Source organism: Emydura macquarii, unplaced genomic scaffold, assembly GCF_026122565.2.
Source record: "Emydura macquarii macquarii isolate MOO-44397 ecotype Brisbane River unplaced genomic scaffold, CSIRO-AGI_Emac_v2 contig_2863, whole genome shotgun sequence".
NCBI lineage: Eukaryota > Metazoa > Chordata > Testudines > Chelidae > Emydura > Emydura macquarii.
Window position 1 is genome coordinate 63707 of NW_027133000.1, and position 14125 is coordinate 77831.

At 43.3% G+C, this 14125-nt stretch overlaps 1 protein-coding gene across 1 annotated transcript in view; it reads right to left on the reverse strand.

The window, feature by feature from the left end:
* The window catches only part of MANBA (mannosidase beta), a 77482-nt gene that overhangs the window by 15017 nt on the left and 48340 nt on the right, over positions 1-14125 (reverse strand). The window contains exons 10-13 of the mRNA XM_067568262.1: positions 9080-9166; positions 8130-8297; positions 3930-4148; positions 2325-2489 (exon numbers count right to left, since the gene is read on the reverse strand). Coding sequence (XP_067424363.1) covers positions 2325-2489; positions 3930-4148; positions 8130-8297; positions 9080-9166 — 639 coding nt within the window. The remainder of the gene's footprint in view (positions 1-2324; positions 2490-3929; positions 4149-8129; positions 8298-9079; positions 9167-14125) is intronic.

Genomic DNA, 14125 nt, shown 5'->3' on the forward strand with positions numbered 1-14125 from the left:
AGGAACTCCGCTAGTAACCTCTCTCCAGCATGACAATTCACCTTTCAGTATGACCCACTGTCATCTCCCCTTTAACCAGTTCCTTATCTGCCTTTCAGTTCTCATATTAATCCCCATCTTCACTAATTTAACTAATATTTTTCCATGTGGAACTATATCAAATGCCTTACTGAAATCCATATAGAACTACTGCATTTCCTTTTCTAAAAAAATCAGTTATCTTCTCAAAGAAGGAGATCAGGTTGGTCTGGCACAATCTACCTACCATTCATAAAACCATGTTGTATTTTATCCCAATTACCATTTACCTCTATGTCATTAACTACTTTCTCTTTCAAAATTTGTTCCAAGACCTTGCATACAACTGAGGTCAAATTTACAGGCCCTGTAGTTTCCCAGGTCACTTTTCCCCCTTTCTTAAAAATAAGAACTATATTAGCAATTCTCCAATCATAGAGTCTGACCCCCAACTTTAAAAATCCTTGCTAATGGGCTCGCAATTTCATGTGCCAGTTCCTTTAATATTATTGGATGGAGATTATCTGAGCCCTCTGATTTAGTCCCATTAAACTGTTTCAGTTTGACTTCCACCACAGATGCGGTAATTTCTACTTCCATATTCTCATTCTCATTAGTCAACCTGCTACTATCCCTAAACTCTTTACTAGCCTTATTAAAAAAACAGAGGCAAAGTTTTGTTTAAAGATAATCTAGGCATGGCCCAACACCTAATCACCACCCCATTCTCAGTGCTCAGCAGTCCCATTTCTTCTTTCCTTGTTTTCTTTTTATTTCTGTGGCTATACAATTTTTCCTATTCCTTTTATTTTCCTTTGTAAGGTCCAGCTCTGCTTGCCTTTTGGCAGTTCTCACGTTATCCCAACACTTTCTGACCAGCAGTAGGTAACCTTCCTTGCTGATCCATCCCATCTTCCATTCTTTGTAGGCTTTCTGCTTTCTCTGAATCACCTGTCTGAGGTAATTGCTTGCTCACCCAACTTGGTCTGCAGCCCTTCCTTAGTTCTCAGATTGCTGGCCATATATACTAAAAGCATCCAGAGAGAACTGTTAACCATACCACTACCATAAAAGTCATAATGCAGAGCTACTGTTCTTACATCACCCAAAAGTGAGCTAGGGGCCTCTCAACACAGATTAAAGATATAAACCTTGCCTTGAGGAGTTTACAAGTTGCTGCCAGACATGAGTAATCAGGAGTAACAAGACAATAGTGAGAAGGGGATAGAGGAAGTATCAATAAGATAACAGTTCTTTTCATTGTAAATCAAAGGTGTTTAGAGACTACATACTGTGCTAGTCTCGTTCTACGTTTCCAAAGAACAAAATTCTGCTTACAGACTCAATCACTAATTATGCAGCTCGCAAATGTTAAAAAGAGTCAACAAATATGTAATCACTCATGTCCAGTATCAGGGTGTTTCTGGATGTCTTTGAAGGACAGAGCACAAAGTAACAGCCCATAGAAAGGTGTTTAACATAGTTTAAAAGGCCAATTAAAATCAAAAAGGGAAAAATCCAGTGTGAATCTAACACACCTCATCAGGCCGAGAACCATGTAACCTGCTGACCTGACAAAAAGAGAGGGTTTTGAAGACCAACAATGGCTGAGTCCGAGAGAGACTCTTAAAAGAAGAAAACCACTGGAAAAAGTTGGTTTGTAGGATGGAACCCGCATGCTTCAGAAACAGTTATTTCAAAAAAGCTGATTGCATTCAAATACATGTAAGCTATGATCAACAGCAGCACAAGAGGAGGGAATACACCTAAATAAGGGCTGCTCATGCGGTCTTTGAGGTAGATTGTACCTAAAAGGCACAGTGCTGACTAAGAGACAGTACAGGAGTAGTGCCCAGCAAGGTGTTGTGTGTCGAGGAGGTACAATCCTTCTCTTCATTCCTAGCTGGCTGCAATCGGTGAGTCCAACCTGCTCTGTGGGTCAGTGGAGATGGTCCAGGCCCAATTTCTTCCCCCCTCTCCCATCTTCTCTGGAAAAATTTGCACTCCCAGGGATGCATGGAAGTAGTATTCCCTGAGATGATCACCAGTCCTTGTATGGTAGAAGTGAAGGAAAGGGGAAACTGAGGAGGCTTTCTGTGCCCTGTTTTCTCCCCTGCAAGGGGTCAGGGACACGCAAAATTGCCCCATATTAAATTATATTGTAAATTCCTCAGGGCAGGGACTCTCTCATTACTACATGTCTCGATTGTGCCTAACATAATGACCCTGACTAAGGCCTCTAGCTGCTAATAACAATGATGGCCGTATTAGATACAAGTATCTGCCACCAGACTGTGACATGTTACCTGAGTGAGGTAAATTGTATCTTTGAACATTTGTAGGGGATCTGTATTCCGGGGCAGCCTGAAGTGCAGTCCAGCCTGATGAAGCATTTGGTCATTACCAGATGCGTGGTGCTGTCGATGGAGGGAGAAATTGCTTGCATAAGACCAGTCCTCTGAAGACGAAACCTTTAAAAAAAACACACACACACAGAGAAAGGGTTGAAAATAGATCATAAAAAAATGGGAAAACGTGCATGCTCCTGACCTTTGGGACCAGGTACTTAGCGACTGCTAAATGGGAAGAAGATAAAGAATACCCATTTCAGCCCCTTGCCATCACCTAGGATATTAAAATTAATACCTTGCATTTCTACACTGCCTTTCATCTAAGGATCTTTAAGTCCTGAATCACACAACACCCTTGGAGTAGCTGTTTTATTCTTTTACAGATAGACAAGACCAAGGCACAGAGGGCCAAATTTAGAGGGGTAGGCACACAAGCAAGAGTAATTCTGTTGGTTTCATGGAACTTCATGTATTTGTCCCACAGTTGAATTTGGCCCACAAAACTTAAATAGTTTGCTTTCACAGAATCAGTGGCAAAAGAGACGGGAAAGGAAGGGAGGAGGGAAAGACAGCTGCGGGAAGGGATTGTTAGTGGACAAGCCTGGGAGCTTAGATTCGTAACTTTGCGACACTAAAAATCATGGACTGAAGAGAGACACCAGATTTATGGCTTATTACAACAATCTATAACCTACTAACAATCCCCCTCTCCCCACTGCACCCCGCTGCCTTTCCCCCACATCTTCCTTTCCCTTCTTTGGCTGGAGGCATATCAACAGGCCACTTCACTTTGAATGTTCCCTTGAAATGTGTGTGAACTACTAATGCTAAGCAACCCGTTCCACCTCGTATTTAGCTGTGACACTATGAGAACGGAGTCCTGAAGAAGAGCTCTATGTAAGCTCGAAAGCTTGTCTCCCTCACCAACAGAAGCTGATTCAATAAAAGATATTACCTCACCCACCTTGTCTCACTAGTGTCCTGGGACCAACACGGCTACAACACTGCATACAATATAAAAGACAGGCTCACTAATCTGCCACCAGCCAGCTTGCTTTTACTATAGCAAGCAACGATGCCCTATATATTTTCGGTTCTGATCCAATGGGGCAGGAAGCTGGGTATATCAGGTGGTTAATCAAGTGTTAAATTTGTGATGTGAGGAGGCAGTACCTTAGTACTTCCATCAATACAAGCACCTGTGTTTAAGGAGTTCAAGAGCATGTCACCAATTGTTTAAAACTGGAAAAGCAATTTTAAAAACATTGACAGATTATAATAAATGATAGCAATGCTGTGGACTCTGACACTGCAATAATGGCCTATGGTAATAAATTATGACTGTGGGCATTTATCTTGGCTACCGTGAGAGGAACCAAATTTAATGTATTAAAAGAGGGAAGAAGTTCATCCCACTCTCCCTCAACCTCTCATATTAAAGCTAACATTTCCTCTTTCAACTATCGTCAGGGACCCAGGGTTTCTTGGCCAGTGATTCACTGTCAAGACCAAAAGGGAAGAGTGAGGGGGAAAGCTGTGAAAATGGAAGCTATGCCTCACCTTTTCCAGCGTACTGAAGGAGGGCCAGGACTGAAATCCATACTCGGAGGCAAACCGAGTTTTAGGGTACACGGTCCAGTTCCAGCAGTCACTGAGGTAGTTATAAAAGTGAGTGTCACCATAATGGGTACTGTACGGATTTTGGGACAGCCAGCCTTCTTTAACGGACTCCACGCCATTTGTAGGACTGGATGTAATATAAGGACGACTCTTATCCTCCTGGGTAAACAAAACAACACACCATAATAAAGTGAATGGTTCGAACATTTCCAGACCATATTTTGGGAAGTGAAACCAAAATGCCTTTGCCAAATTGCTGAGTCACGGCCTAGGAAACATTTTGCTTTTGTGCCCTGACATTCATCACTTCCCTTATATTTAATCGTTTTTAATTCCTGGAATCAGAAGCCTAGCAGGATGTACTCATGCTTTCCATTTCTATGCTTCCTCAACCCTGGCATGCATAGGTACTGGAACTAGGGGTGCTACCGCACCCCCTGGCTTGAAGTGGTTTCCATCCATCTCAGCGCCTCCACTACAAAAATTGTTCCAGGCCCCCTGCAGGCCTGGCTATGTAAGCACTATATGAATCAGATACCACAGGTACCAGACAGATGCTCCCTCTGAAGAAGTAGAGGGCAGGGAGAAAACTAAGCCCCACTGCCCCCTCCTACTAAAGACAGCAGAATTGGCTGGACACATTTGTGAGGGAGGAATGTATTGCATCCCATTCAAGTGGTATCATAAATTACCTCCTCTCCTCATAATGCAATAGGGATACAATTGGAAGAGCTGTACTCCTCTGAAATACGTCTACCATTTGTCCTCCCGGGGCAGTGTAGTTATGCACTGGCCCTTGCTATGAGCAGTGTGAAAAATTGAACAGTCTGGCCCGTAATTCATAACTAGTACTTTATGAAGCCCAAGACAGAAAGTGGAGACTATCTTCAGTGTACCCAACTCTAGCTGTGAATGAATAAGTTATAAAGCGGGAGGAATCCAGCTACTTCTTGCCCATGGAAGCTTGTAGACCTCATCTGCTAGTACAGTGTATGCTTTTTAGATTCACTCAGTGGAGAGGAATTTGGAAACTAAAGTGCAGTTTTAAAAATGTTGGCAAAAGGGATTCTCTTGCAGATCAAGGGATTGGCTATCTTTATATGCTTCTACATCATTAATGACAGCTATTTAAAGCACTTCTAGTGAAAAATAAAGTGATCGCTAATATTTGTGTGGTGAGACCTTTCCTTTAAGTAAAACTATTACTTTTGCAGCATTTTTTGCAGTGGCAATGCCAAGATTCCCCTCTCTCCTCCCCACCTCCCGGTTACAGACAACCAACTAGCCTTAGTCCTAATACAGTCAAGGTGTGCTGTCTATAGTCATTTGTAGAATTGTGCTTTGGCTTTGTTTGGCCTGGCTGTGCATTTTAGTCCAGATGCAACTTTATGAAGGGCATGATTTAGAGTTGTTTCAAATTACATATATTTATAACCACTACTGCACACCGCCTCTTATCAGTGCCAACTACTGAAAGATTTCTTTGCAATTATAAAACATTTAGGGACACATTTTCAGTAAAGGAAGCCCAAGGTTCTACATTCACAGTAACCACTATTGGCTCCAACAGAGCAATGCACTTAGCCACACGCTTCAGTTTAATCGTAAGTAGTCCCATTCACTCATTTTTAACAGTGTGAACAGTGACTCATTGGAACTGCTTACCTAGCAACATGCTACATTTTCCATTGTTGAAGCTTTGATATGAAGACTAGATGTTTTTCTAAGTGATAGATTCTAGCTCAGCCAGATGTAATGAATGGGCCTTATGGAAAAATGGCTTGGTGAAATTCCATGGCCTGTGTTATGCAGGAGTTCAGACCAGAAGATCTTAACGGTCTCTTCTGGTCTTAAAAATCTATCTATATGCTTAAAGTGAAGCAGATGCTTAAGTGCTTTACTGGATTGGAGACATTATGCATTCAAATCAGGTGACTGACTAGACAAAAATTATAATGTCTAACATGATCATAGAAATGATAGAAACCTAGAAACCTACAAACACAGGTATACAATGGTGTGTGCATTCTTCTACGTGTAGCTTACTGGAGAATTTTGCCCAAAATGATAACCAAAATATATACCTTTGTATTCCTATTGAATGTGTTGAAACTAAAACAATAATAGCATTTACAGTAGATAGCTGTTTTAATTACAGAATTTAAATCACATTTGTTAGAATTAGATTACGTAAAACTCTCCAGGGCAGTGACCTCCATCCATTACATATTTTTATAAAGTGTCTCAGTCCGCTATGTTGTTATTGTTAATAAACAACAAATGAATCAATTTTGAGCAGAGACTTGTTTTGGCCAAGACACTAGTCAGGACTATGCAGTTCTTGAGCTCATTTTACAATTTTGATTAACATTGACAGTAATCGTAAACATTAGCAATGCTGTCCATATGCACTTGTTCGATTTATGCTTTAATGCAGAAATTTGTCAAGTATATAACATCAGCCATTTTGGTTTATCAGCAGCTTGACCCTTATAGAGCAGTTTCTCTCAGAACTTCTTTTACCCGTTCCCCCTGTACCCTTAAATTTCCAGGACTAGAACAGCACTACAAGCTCCTGAAAGCCAGTAGCATGCAATCACTAATGACAAAATTTGTATTATCTTTAGATTACACTTTGATTGCCTGGGTTGGTGCATGGAAATTCATGGTGGTATGCACCAACTGTAATTTCAGCATAGCCAGTAAAACAGTTTAGTCCAACATCATCATATTCTAAAGTAGCCTATGAGTCAGGAAGCAAGAGAGACAAGGGCATAGCTATTGCAGGGTGGAAAATTCATATTTCTTGGTTGGAGAGAGATGTTTTAATTGGCATAGTGTCAGTTTCACTTTGCATATCTCTGTACTGCATACTGTATATTTTAGCTAACTAGAGAGATCAAAGCCATTCATCTGTGGTTCAGGCATAACTCTCTACATAGCTATTCAGGAATGAAATGCCATGTAGAACAACTTAGTCTTTATTGCTGTCACACAGGCAACTTTCAGTCCCCTCAGTCCACTCTCTCTTTGAAGCTCACCCTTTTACAAAAACAATGGAGTTTCACTGTAAGAGGAGAGAGAGGTCTTCATCACAAGTGGTGGCAGGTTCCCTCCTACTCCTGCAATTGTAGGGGGCACTGCCAGATGTTGAGGGGACTTAATTCCAAGAAGGGAACAGGTAAACCAGCTTGACTCCTCCATTTCCTGCAGAGCCCTGGTCTACACTTGCCTGGAGATTCGGCAGCAATCGACGGGAGTTACGCAGAGTAGCTTGCGTAACTCCCGTCCACTGTTGTGCGTCCCTTCTGCACGCCGTCTTCACTGCACTGCGCCACTTGAGGGGGTGGTTTACTAAGGTCAACTTCCTGATTGAGTGGGTCTACACTGACCGCTCAATCGATCCAGAAAGATCGATCCAACGGTGGCAAAGTCAATATAGACATACCCTGAGAGTTCCTGCAGCAAGACTGGGAGAGAGGCCTTCTTACTCATCCTTATCCCTCCAACGGGTTTTCTTTTTCATCAGTCTTCTCCCTCATCCTCTGATCAGTCAAAACAAAGGTAAAGTAGGATTTGATAATCCCTTTTGAATGCAGCATTTCATCTGGAATTACTGCAATGGCACCTGATTAAAATGGAGCAGGTTTCATTACTGCTGCATCCACACTGAGAATTTGAGGCAAGTCCTGCATCACACGTCTAGAAGCAATACAAGCTTTACTGGTGCCAGCAGTGTGCACAGGCCGCAGGCATTTTTGCCAGCATGTCCTCTAAACCTGCTTTATGCTCCTACCATAGTCAGTGGAGCTTCATCAGTGGGCACTGGTGGCAAATTACAGGTCTCATTTTTGCATTCTGTGTCTATATTTCACTGTAAATAACTTCACTACAAGCAGATACCGCTATATGACATCAACTGAAACGCTAAAACTTCCACAATAGGAAGAAAAGCTGCAAAAATTGCAATGAAACCAATCATAGCAGGCTACACCATAGCTTTTACGTATTGTCGCCAGCAAGTCCATATGTCTTCTGTAAATCTATTCCCTTAAACCACTCAAGGAAATTTTGCACAAATTACAGAGTTTTGCAAGACAATTGGTGGGGGGAGGGTACTCCCCTGAAAATTTCACTTACAGTAAGAACAATTTCTTGGATGTTCTTCACATAAAGTGTCACATAGTCTTTTAAATAAACTTGCATCTCAGCATGTGGTATGGAGAACCAGTTGTCTGCAATTGCTGCTTCATTTTCATTGTTTCCACTCCATAAAATGATGCAGGGGTGAGATTTTAATCTCTTTACCTGAAATAGAAGTCACAGCTTCAAAATTAAAATGCAATTACTTCTCTTTAACAGGATATCTTTTCATGTTTATGCAACCTGCACAGAATTTAAACCACACTGGCTGGTTTCTACACCTGCTGAAGTGATCTCAATGACGAGAAATATGAAAGGTTCCAAAGGATACAGTACTATTACAGCCATGGAAATAAGGATTCAATGCAGCAAATAGGTGTGTCAGTAAATTTACTTCAGACTGACTTCAAAGGGAATACTCACATGAGTAAAGTTACTCGTGGGTTTGTAGAACCAAGTCCTAAATTTGCACATCTTTGAAACTAGTGGAAGTTCACATTTTTGGTAGACTATAAAAGAACAAAATATTTCGTGTTTTCATCTTTACTCTTCCACAAGGAGTAAGATAGCACTTTTTTCAACCTACAAAAAACAACTTCCTTGCCTGGCCAGAAAAAAAAAAAAAAAAATGATGCAATGTCCAGGCCAGCAAAATACATAATCTCCTCTTCTCCTAAAATAGGTACAAGCAGAGGTGTGGAGTGGGAAGACAGGACAGGTGGACCTCTTGTTACCCCTAGGATGACCTCTATATTCCTCTGCCCACCATGTTTTGTCTTGCTTCTTTACAGGCCTCACTCCATTTTCTTGCTTTTGTGTGTTTGTTACTTAAGTGCACATAGTAGCCTTTCAAGAAGCTCATATCAGACAATGAGTAACAGAAACTTAACAGGATTACACTGTTAGTCCCTGGGACTGCGGGTCCTTGATGCGATTGAATAACATACCTGATGAGTTACTTCTGCTCTTACGGATTCTAAGTAGTTCTGGTCGGTTGGGTAAAGGGCACATGCAAACATAAAATCCTGCCAGATCTATAAAGCAATAAAAATCTGTCAGCAAATGTATTTCTACACTTAAACAATACATTATTTTCAGTTCACATGGACTTTGGTTCAGATGCAATTATTTGTCGTCAAGAAAAGATGAGGTAGAAAATTTTAATTTACTCATTGTACATGAATATTGCAGGTGTCACCAAAACCGCTACATTCCAGATGAGCTAAACTTTCACATGCACATACACACCCAGAGTTGATTTCCTCAGTTTTAGTATTTTAAACCAGTTCTTCATCATGATGAGCCAGATTCTTCCACCCTTACTCGTGGTTTGCAAGTAGGTCCATTGCTTTCAATACTTGGAAGCCATATACTACTCAGCATGAATAAAGGTGGAAGACTCTGTCCCTAAGTGAACAGAGTTTTTATGGCTTTTATGGTGTGTTTTGCATACACCCATTAGTAGAGCAACAAATCCCCGTTGCCTATTAGCAGAAGAAAGTCATTTCACTGCTGTGTTTATTTATTTTTTTTTATTTTTTAAAGTACAGCTACTGTAACACTCTAGGCCCACTTCCCAATATAACATATAAAATACATGATCAAATTAAATTAGCAGACTGACAGGAAAAAAGTGATATGAAAGGAACTCCCCCATCCATCAGAAGAAAAAAACCCAGACCCTCCCACAATTCAATGTATCCCTTCAGAGAAAGCATGGGTAAACAGATACATCTTACAAGAAGTTTTGAAGGCCTGGTCTACCCTAGCAGTGGAGGTCAACATAATGTCGCTTATGTTGACACCCTAAAGTATACATCTCCACTGGCACGTAAGTACTGTCGATTTAAAGCACAGTAAAAGTAGACCTAATAAAACCACCTCTGCAAATGGCATAGTGCTGAATCTGAATTCCATGGGTCAAATTTGTGTTAGTGTAGGCAGAGCGCAAAGTAAATCGACGCCATTGGCCTCCAGATGGTATCCCATAATGCCCCATTTTGACCGCTCTGGACATTTACACTGCTGTAATGTGGTCAGGTAAACAGAAAATAGCCCCTCCCCTCAAGGCCCAGGAAAGTTTGAATTCCCATTTCCAGTTTAGACAGCATGGAGAGAGCTTTGTAGTTGAACTGCTCACGGCGAATGCACGGACCAAACGCGCTCCAGCTTGGAGTCGACCAAAGGTCTTGGATCTCATCGGTCTGTGGGGCGAAGAGTCTGCTCTGGCTCAGCTCTGAGCCAGCAAAAGAAATGTAGATATATATGAGAAGATATCTCGCAGCATGTTGGAGAAGGGGTACAACAGCGACAGTGCCGCGTTAAGATCAAAGAGCTGAGGCAGGCTTATCGGAAAACTAGGGAAGCTAACAGCAGTTCTGGCTCCTTGCCCAAAACATGCCGCTTTTAGGAGGAGCTGCATGCAATTCTCGGTGGTGACCCCACCATTGTGCCACCACGTAGCATCGATACCTATGAAGAAATCCCAGTTCAGGATGAATAAGGAGGACTCTGTGGACAAGGAGGATGAGGAGACCAGGGTGCAGGAGACTGGGGTATCCATTCTCCCTGAGAGCCAAGACCTGTTCATTACCCCAGAGCACTCCAGCCACACACAGGACAGCGGGACTGATCAAGATGCAGGAGAAGGCACATCTGGTGAGTGTGTGTGGCAAATCTTTTTTTTGCGGTTATGTCCCCAGTCCAGCTTCTTAAAAGGAGTTTGTGTTTTTGAGGGGAGGGTCTAACTAGATGGTGGCAAACTTCAAAGGAGGGTTACTCCTGGAACAGACTATTTATGTGCAGAGGTATGCTCTGAGAATCCTCTGTGGATATTTCAAGGAAACTTTCATGTAAGTAATCTGTTAACCTTTGCAGAAGGTTTCTGGGGAGGGCAGCCTTATTTCTTCTGCCACGGTAGGATACTTTTCCCCACCATTCTGCTATTAAATGAGCAGGCATCATCACAGAACACAGCATGGCAGCATAAAGGCCAGGCCTGTACCCCGATGCTTGCAGCAAATCTTCCCTTTCCGCCTGCGTTACCCTCAGGAGACTGATCTCTCACATGGTAACCCAGGGAAGATGGCGCAAGTTTAAAGTACCCGACCAATACAGTCACTCCGTTTTATTCCTCTACCGTAGATGGGGTCCCTAGGCACCTTCCCAAGACTATTCTTAGTCCTAGTACTGTTGCAATGGGCATTATGGGTCGATACACTGGTTGCCCTATGTTTTCTGCCGCTACAATTCACCCGCAGTGTCCTCTAAGCTGTTCTGTCCACCTCCTCCCAAACCGGTCTTTGGCATATTACAAGGGAGCCTGGTGGTCTCTCTCCTTGCTCAAGTGTGGATTGTGAATGTTAGTGCTAATGAAGCCTCTCTATAACAGATGCAAGGGCCCCTTGCTTACCATGTCTGTAACACTAGCCCGACACGTCCGAGATGTACAGAATGGAATGCGCATCTGGCTTGGCCTTGTGAACATGAAGGGGAGTACTTTTTACATTGTAACATTTTCTTTATTACTTTGGTTCAGCTAACAATGGCAACTTTGTGCTTTGCTTATCTAACAGTAGACACCTCAGCCTTTGGCTCCTCTTGCTGAACTCCAGCTGAAAGACTTTCCCAGATTAGGAAGCGGGAAAAAAACAAACTGCGGGATGACATGTTCAGCGAACTAATGAATGCCTCCGCGGTGGCTGACACAGAGCTCAGAGCCTGGAGGATGTCCTTGTCTGAGAAACTAGACATGGACATGGAACACAAAATATCTGTACAAGAGCAGGAGTGTGATACGCAACAGGAGATGTTGCGTATTATGAGGGATCAGTCTGACATGCTGAGGCATCTGGTAGAGCTCCAGGAAGAGCAGCGGCAGGACAGACTCCATCTGCAGCCCCTCCAAAATGCTCTGCCGCCTACCGCTTTATTATCAGCCTCCACCCCCAAGTGGTCTCGGAGGAGACCAAGCAGGGTGCAGTACGTGCAACACTCCACACTGGTGGAGGCGAGCAGAAGGATGCGACAGCTCCTTTAAGAACTGCACGCAACCACAGTTGCTTGCACAGTGACACTTTACAATGTGAAGTTATCCTCCTTTACCCCCATTATAACGGGTCACAAATAAAACTCTGTAGCATTAAAAAATATCTATCTTTATTCATTCATAGCTTGGGTGGGGCGAGAAGGGGAGGGGGCTGCTGAAGTGATGGCGGGGGATGGGAAATAAAGGCACAGCACAGACATACATTACTGCAGTTCATTGCAAAACCAGTTATTCAATGCTTCCCGAAGCCAAAGCGCTCTGCGGTAGGCTCTGAGAGTAGCGCTGGACTCTGGTTGCTCAAAATTTGCAGCCAGCCTATCAGCCTCCATGGCTCAACCCTGGGGGAATCTTTCCCCCTTTGTTTCACACAAATTATGGAGCATACAGTACACAGATATAACTGATGGGATGTTCTTTTCACTGATGTCAAGCCTAGTAAGCAGACATCTCCATCTGGCTTTTAAATGGCCAAATGCACATTCCACCACCATGTTTCTGAAATGGCCAAATGCACATTCCACCACCTGTTATTGAAACGCTCCTTCTCGCTGTCCAGGTGCCCGGTGTAGGGCTTCATTAGCCAAGGGAGCAAGGGGTAGGCAGGATCCCCCAGGATCACTATTGGCATTTCCACATCCCCAATGTTTATATTTTAGTCAGGGAAGAAAGTGCCCGCCTACATCTTATTGAACAGACCCAAGTTCCTAAAGATGTGCGCATCATGCACCTTTCCAGACCACCCCACACTGATGTCAGTGAAACGTCCCCTGTGATCCACAAGGGCCTGCAACACCACTGAGAAGTATCCCTTCCGGTTTATGTACTCTGTGGCAAGGTGGTCAGGTGCTAGGATAGGGATATGCGTGCCATCTATTGCCCCCCCCACAGTTTGGGAACCCCATTGCAGCAAACCCGTCCACTATGTCCTGCACGTTTCCCAAAGTCACTACCCTTCTTAGCAGAAGCCTATTGATGACTCTGCACACTTGCATCACAGCAGCTCCCATGGCGGATTTACTGACTCCGAATTGATTCCCAACTGACCAGTAGCAGTCTGGGGTTGCCAGCTTCCACAGAGCAGTGGCCACTCACTTCTCCATGTCAGATCTGGTCTCAAGCGAGTATTCACGCGCTTCAGGGCTGGGGACAGCTCCACGCAGAGTTCAAAGAAAGTGGACTTTCGCATACGAAAGTTCTGCAGCCACTGCTCATCATCCCACACCTTCATAATGATGCGATTCCACCAATCTGTGCTTTTTTCCTGGGACCAGAAACGGCGCTCCACAGACTGAAGATGATGCAGGACAGCCTGCAGCAAACGGGAATTGTTCCACTCAATGGCTTGTAGCAGGGCAGCCTCAGTAACATCACTATTTTCTGTGCTGCGGCTCCTATCTCATCTTTGAAAATACTACAGGGTACATTATGAGGTATTTGTGATGCTCACAATGATAGTGCAGAGCTGAGCGGACTCCATGTCTCTCCAGCAATGGCGTGCGCGCAGCATTGAAAAACGGCATGAAAAAGCATTTGCAGTTTGTTTGGGACAAGACGGGAGAGGGAGGGAGCATGTTGCATCATGGGAGGACGACAAGCTTCCCAAAAGCCTCTGCAGCTAGTTGCACTGTGGGATAGCTACCCATGGTGCACTGCTTAGAATGCCCACCCAAGCGTGGTGAGTGGGGACAGAAGAACCAGGTGCAAGGAGCATGGTGTGATTACGCTCCTCCGACTTCTAAAATTTAAAGTAAATCAACTTCAGTCTGCAGTGTAGACATACCCGAAGTCAATGAGTTCCAGACGTGAAGGCTCTCAGCTGCGAATACCCTATTACTAGCCTTTGACATTTACAGCTAAGAAACATCATCTCATTTTTTGTTAAATTAGAGTAGTGACCCAAACATGCTGGGTGCTGTACAGAAAGATAAAACCCTACCCTGAAAAT